The sequence below is a fragment of the Protobothrops mucrosquamatus genome, unplaced genomic scaffold (assembly GCF_001527695.2).
Source record: "Protobothrops mucrosquamatus isolate PMUCROS unplaced genomic scaffold, P.Mucros_1.0 scaffold391, whole genome shotgun sequence".
NCBI lineage: Eukaryota > Metazoa > Chordata > Lepidosauria > Squamata > Viperidae > Protobothrops > Protobothrops mucrosquamatus.
The window spans coordinates 284,185-291,270 of record NW_015386723.1 but is presented as its reverse complement, the minus strand read 5'-3'; the positions used below and the strand labels follow the sequence as shown (position 1 = coordinate 291,270).

The 7,086-nt window shown below is 33.9% G+C and overlaps 1 protein-coding gene across 1 annotated transcript in view; it reads right to left on the bottom strand.

The window, feature by feature from the left end:
* Window positions 1-205: 205 nt before the first annotated feature.
* Window positions 206-7,086, bottom strand: part of LOC107287459 (ran-binding protein 17) — a 33,089-nt gene continuing 26,208 nt past the window's right edge. Inside the window, exons 13-14 of the mRNA XM_029284141.1 lie at window positions 1,835-1,940; window positions 206-730 (exon numbers count right to left, since the gene is read on the bottom strand). Of these exons, the coding sequence (XP_029139974.1) occupies window positions 517-730; window positions 1,835-1,940 (320 nt within the window). The 3' untranslated portion in view covers window positions 206-516. The remainder of the gene's footprint in view (window positions 731-1,834; window positions 1,941-7,086) is intronic.

Genomic DNA, 7,086 nt, shown 5'->3' with positions numbered 1-7,086 from the left:
CTTAAAGAGCGTATCGTGCTTATCCCCTTCTCTATTTAAAATGCAGAAAAAGCCAAATAATGTGTGAGATACAGTAAAAAGCACGTAAATGAGTAAGTGTCAAACAGACAGAGCTATTAAAATAATAAATCTTCCATATCCAACTGTGACACATAATACTATATACCAAACCTTTTAAATGCTTGAAATAAAAGACAAAATGTAATGAAATCTCAAACTGTTTAATGAATACAACTGATGAAAGCCTTACATACGGCACACCAAAATGAACTTGGCTGTAAAGATAAAAAACATCATTCAAACATCCACAGACTAGTCATAATAGTTCAGCATTCTGTTCCAGGAATTGCAGCTTCTGTGTTTACAAAATGTTCCTTCATCCAAAGAGCTTGTACATTCTTTTCAATGAACTAAGCAGATCTCATTCTGTAAGTACAGATTATCTCCTTCTGAAAGGAATAGGACTCTTCATGAGAGTAAAAGCACATGCGCAACTCTGGGCTAGGATTAACATTTTTAATCTGCCTTACAATGCACATATTTTTTAAACAGACTAATTAAAATAGGGATGGAGTAGCTAGGAAAAGCACTTACTTTTGATGTACGTTGAAGTTGATCTCCTACATATGTTTTACGGAACTGATCCAAAAACCAGAGTATTGCAAGTTCCACTTTCTCATTGCTAGAACGTGGTAACTGGGCATCCATCAAGGAAATCAGTTGAAAGACTCTGAAATGAAAAACGGGACATTTCTGTTTACTGTTGATACTCAAACAAAAAAAAACAAATAAAACTGCTGGCATTTCACTGTACATTAAATATGACTTCTTCGTGCACTTTTAAAGTAATTTATCCATCCATCCATCCAATTTATATAGCCTAGTTCCTCTTAAGAAAAAAGGCTTGGTAATTGCACTATTAAACTCTGATCATCAAGCAGCACAAGTTCTCTGAATTTACCACAGCATTTATACAATATTATTTAGCTTTTGCATAATCCACAGAAAAGCCAACTCCAGCTACAATCTTGAATTGGGTTCCAGAAACTTATAGGTTAGAAAACAGTAGAGAGTTAAATACTAGAGTAGCTACTCATGAATCTATGCCAGCCCTTGCACTTCAACAAGTGAAAGTTGTAAACATTTCTTTATGGATTACAGGTAGTCCTCCTTTAGCAACTACCTCGTACAGTGACTGTTTCTCACTTATGAAGGTGATGAAAAATTAACTTTATGACCAATCCTTATATGTTCAATCTTCCACATCTGTAAAGCAAAGGAAAGATGAAGAAAGATCATGAGCACAGTCATGGTTTCACTTAGCAACCAAGTTCCTGTACTCGCTAAATGAGGACGACCTGTATAAACATTTGATTAAAGCCACTTTGAATCACCAATACCATGCAATGACGGACAGTTTTTAAAAGAATTAATTCATGAAGAACAGATACAACGTTCAGTACCTCCATCTGTTGAATGATGGAAGCAAACAAAGCCTATTATATCATGTGCTCTGCTGGTTTCTCAATGTAGCCATTGTTACCAATATAACTGTAGATGCATCAAGGAAAATCCTGTTTTTAAAATGAAACTGAATCTCAACACCACCATTCATAGTGTGCTCAATAATGAACTCAGCTCCTCTTCCAGATGGTCTTAAGCAATGTAATGTTTGAAAATCCATTCTCAGTAGGGTCTGTATTGGGGCTCATTAGCAAAATTTCTTATTGCACAAAAATAATGTTTAAAAGCTGTTTAACCATCCTCTAAAATATGATTTTATTCAAATATATTTTATTCTTGTGACATGTAGTTCTATTCTGTTAATACATACCGACAGGATAATTCACCATCCATTGCATCATGTTCATCAGTACTGGTATAAGTTAGTCTTCCTCCTACAACAGTTCCAACAAGATAAACAAGCCATGCTAAACGTCCTGGAATGCAGGGAGAATGAAAAAGAAAAGAAATTTCCCATAAAATATTTGCTGTGAATTCCCATAAAATATTTGCTGTGGATTCTAATGCTTACTAGGAAATTATGGAAATAAGAAGAAAAGCAGGTAATTTTCTGAGGCCATTCAGTGATATTCATGGGAAACAAGGATGGGCTAGTTTTGACATTTACTGATCAAAATATTGATATTCTCACTTATGTTACACTGAACTATTAAAGCAAACTTGTTAACTATACCAAGTTTCTAATCTTTCTCATAAGTTTTTTAGATGAGATTTTAATTCCATGGTTGTGATTTTATTTGTTAAACTCTGCTGTTAAGTATTATGTACTTTAGTTTCACAACTATTTTTAACTACTCATCTTATTCAACAAATTTTAAAATCTGCTGCTGTTTCTGGCAATTTTTTGTTCCAGATTTAGCCTTCAAAAAGAACATTTACTGGGCAGGATATAAAAGCATGCTGGATTTTTCTTTTCCTCATACTTAATTTGTGATCAAAATACCAATACATATGTCTAGCTTTACTTACTGCAATTCACTTGCTTCTACTGCATTATAGATCTCTTGACAAATGCTGGAAAGAGCATTTATATTCATTCTACTCTAATGATTTACCCATTAGCCTTTAACATATTACAAGCATCCAATCAAAGGCAGCAACAGGAACCAATGCTTCAATTAAAATAACAAAAGTAGCAACCCAGTCATTACACAAACTACATGCATGTGGTATCACACACATACAAAAGGGGTAGAGTTTGTTGCAATTTTCATCATTCACTCCCTCCCCACATGGACATCTCTGCTTGCAATCTAATATTTAAAAGATCATCTCTGCAGAAAAGTTGAAAGCTTGTGTAAGGATGACTTCAGCAACTATACCTACTGACCTGATTCAAGGCATCTTAAACTGTAGATCATAAGCAATTGAGAGCAGATTCATTAATTTTTAAACAAAGGCCTAGTCATGAAGTTCTGCATATCAGTAAACTTACAAATTTGTTCTCCGCTTGCTTTCTTTTCTTAGCAAAGGCACTAGAGTTCTATATACTACCAACAATACTGCATTATTTGAATTATTACTTATGATACAGAATGTTATTTTGACATGGCTTTTAATTATAGTCATCTATTTTAAAAACGATTAATTTATCCATTAAAGCCATTATTATTTTTTAATGAATGAAATTTTATAATTTGCATTAAGATATAATGATTTGTGGGCAGGGTTTTTAATAGTATTACCGGTAAATAAACACAACTCTCATTTCTACAAAGTGTAGCCTTTTAAAATTATTCTTGGATATTGGCAATTCATTCATGTTAACCATCAATAACTGAATTTGGCTTCTCAGAAATATTCATATATCTAATGTATCTGTAAATTTTGGAGTGTATCTAGAAGTATAAAAGTCAAGAACTGCACTATTTTTATCAATTTATTTTAAATTTCTAGCCTTTCAGAATGGATGATGTGGGAAAAGCTAAAATTGATTAATCTACCAATAGTGCTAAGAAGATCTAAAACAAGGAAACATTTACTTTCTCTCTTTCTCATTGATATAACTGCCCATCTCATCAAAATTGACTCTGGGTGGCTATAACTATGGAACTTTCATATCTATTGGTTTTACAGGTATCTTTTACTTTTTAAAGTTGAGAAAAATGGCTTCAATTGTCTGAAAACACAGCTGTCTGTTGGGAGTATAAAGTCAAGCAAACTAAAATGAAATCTAGAAACAATTCACGCAAAACACTTGCAAGGTTCTATCATTTGATTTATACATTAAAATTTAATTATTAAAAGAAAGTAAAATGTATTTATTCCTTGTCTATTCCTAATACCAGTGAAATCATTTATTTTACTTTAAGTGTCCTAAAAATTCATTTATCATTTTAAGAGGTCACAGTATTAAAACATTGAGAGCACTGTGACCAGAATGGGGTATTTCAAACGGTGATTTGGAAAGATTACAAAATTGTTTATAATAATTAGCTTGTACACATACAATATAGGAAGTGGGGGAGAATCGATGACAGTTAACTGTTCAACACTGCTGAGGAGATAAGACTGTTTTCCATTACCCAGCCTATGTAACCTGGCAAAGATAGGTTAAAGCACAACTTTACTATCTGCAGTAAGATAGTTATAATTTGAGGTAAACAGAAATCTTAATCTTGGTACTATAATTTGGGGTCTTCCATATCATTTGGACTATGTCTCCCCTGTTCATATACTGTGGAGACGACAAGAATTGAATTCCCAAACCCAATTGGCACAGGGTTTTTCAAACTATGCTTGATAAGTGAAACGGTTACACTGAATGTAGCACTGCGTCTTGATTGGGATTCGAGGATATTAAATAAAAAAAAACTGATTAAGACAGTGATAGGCATTTTCTGAACTTTTGGCACACTGAGCACAAAAAGATTAGCCATCACTGAGTTAAAAGACAAGTTTTTATACTCTGCCGGCCCCTAAACTCTTGAATCACCTGCCTAAGTTAAAGAAGTCTATATTTCCATAATGGTTTTGAAAGGCATTGGATGATTTCAACAACTGACAACTGACTTAAAATTTCTGCAATTATTACTGTTTTATTATTAACCCCACTGAGCTACTGTCAAAAGTTTAAAATATTTTAAATAAAGCAAAATAAAGTATTTGGAATTCAGCATTTTTAAGATCTAAGTATCTAATATGACAAACAATAATATAAAATTTGGCATTTGCTTTATTGACAACAGTCAAATGTTATTAGATGCTTAGATATTCAGTATTTCACCAGTAACAATTCCAGAATTTCACCATATCTGAATGTATGAATACTGTAAGACTGAAATTGAGAAAGTCATAACATGGATTGATAACCACCTCAAAATGTAACATTAAACTCAAAAGTACTTCTGTCAGCACAAAGAGTATTTCACTAATAATCTTGAGTTGGTCCCTGTACACAGAAAATAAAATTCATTTTCCTTTGCATTTGTGCTTACTTCCTTGCTCAAAACATTCAGTATTGTTCTTTTCCAGCTGCTAAAGGAGAATATTTTTTCTTTACCAAAATAATTATTGCAGTAATAATCTGTAATTATGTTTTATAACAGCAATAATCCCAAAGAAATCAGTCATTACCATAGATCACAAGTAATCGTTAACTACTGTTAATGACCCATTTCTTGGGGATTATTGTTTTAGCAAACCATGACTGCTTCACAATCGATACAAAGAGCAAGACAATATAATAAAATGAGGTCTTAATATTATATTAACTTATTTTGGAACATTAAAAGCCATTAAACATCTAAATTAAAGTGTGCATAACTAGGGGAGGTAACATTTATTGTTCTGAGCTAGCAGAAATGTTTAGTCCACAGAAAAGAAACTGAATATTACATAAAGACTAGCAGAAATATAAACCAATGTCAAAATTATTTCTAATTGTAATTCAAAATCACTGACTTTTTTCCAAAAAAAAGCTAGGCTTTGGCCACACAATTTCTGGGCTTAAGATATTCAGAATCTTTAATTTATTTAAAGAACTAAATGAATATTATTCTGGAAAGATGTGTCTTCATTTTAATTATCATCATAATCCCTTCTATATTGCTTTATGAACATTAAAATCACTCTGCGTACATTATCTCAAAATTCCTTACAACTCTGTAAATTAGGTTATTTTTATTACCCTCATAATGTACACCAAGGACGGATGCGGAGGCCAAGACAATACTTTTCAAATGAGTCCCTAATAAAGGTAGTAATGCATGTTTACATAACAGCATTATTTCTGAGTGACTTAAAAAAAAGGCAGTCACTAAGAGAAAATATATCTTCCTTTCTTTTATTGTAGAGTGAAGAATATAGGGGTGTTTGTCTTGTAATATTTCTGTTAGCGTATGGCTCTCTCTTATCATCAGACCTGCCCTGGTAAGCCTGGGATGAAGCAGCCTTTACCCGTCATATGCTGCCGCCACTTTTGTTGTCATTGCTGAAATATCACCACTTTTTCCCTTATGTCATTGTAAAATGGAAAAATGTTAAATCTAAAACATTTTTCACACTAAAATTAATTTTATACTATGTTACGCCTATGTTCACTCTAGAACAGGGGTCCCCAACCCCCGGTTCGTGGACCAGTACCGGGCCGCGGCATGCCAGCAACAGGGCCGCGCAAACAAGCAAAGCCCCATCCGCGGGATGCAGGCACACACAAAACCATGACCCCTCTGGTCCATGGAAAAACCTCTCTCCACAAAACCGGTCCCTGGTGCCCAAAAGGTTGGAGACCTCTGCTCTAGAAGGGAATGTTGTATGAGCTTGAATGCAATGACAGTTGATAATCTCAACCCTCCCTTACTAAAATGTAAAAGCCTCAACTGAGCAAAGCCATGATAGGGACAGAGGTAAATATCTATGGTTCCATCTGATAATAATCTGGCATATGCGCTATTGCAACATGGATGTAAGAGGAATAAATGATAGTTTATTCATTCAGGCTCTTTGAAGGACCACCTCTCCCCCTATTACATTAACCAGGCCTACCAGGATGGGAAAGCAGGGTTCATTACATGTCCAATCAATTAGGGATGGTGTGACCACGAAAAAGAGTGTTCTCAGTATGGTTGGCCTCCACTGTGTTGCTTTTCTGAAAGAACCTAAAAACCTAAAAACGTGGTTTTGTCAACAGACCTGGAGACCCTGAATGGAAACGGAACCAATCAAGTTGTTAATTTGATTGTGTTGCTGCTGAGGTGAGGTAGTGGTAGAGAGGGTTATGGGTTATGGGTTTTTACGTTGTGATTTTTAATGTTGTGAAGCCCAAATGATTTGCAGTGAATTTTAGAAAAACTGTATGATACAATGAGGAGCATGGATCAGAAAATAAATGTATCAAAGATAAGGTAATTGTGTATGACATGGAAAATGGTGTGACTGCAAGTTATTTATTTGTTTGTTAAATATGTTGCTCATCTCACCGTGGCTTACAATATCCAAGTTAAAATATTTACTAAAGATGGGAAAACTAATCAACAAATGTTAGGCCATATAAATGCTAATGGAATGATAATATATGTGAGCTATTGCAAGAAATAAAAACAAAAAGAAGAAAAAATGGCT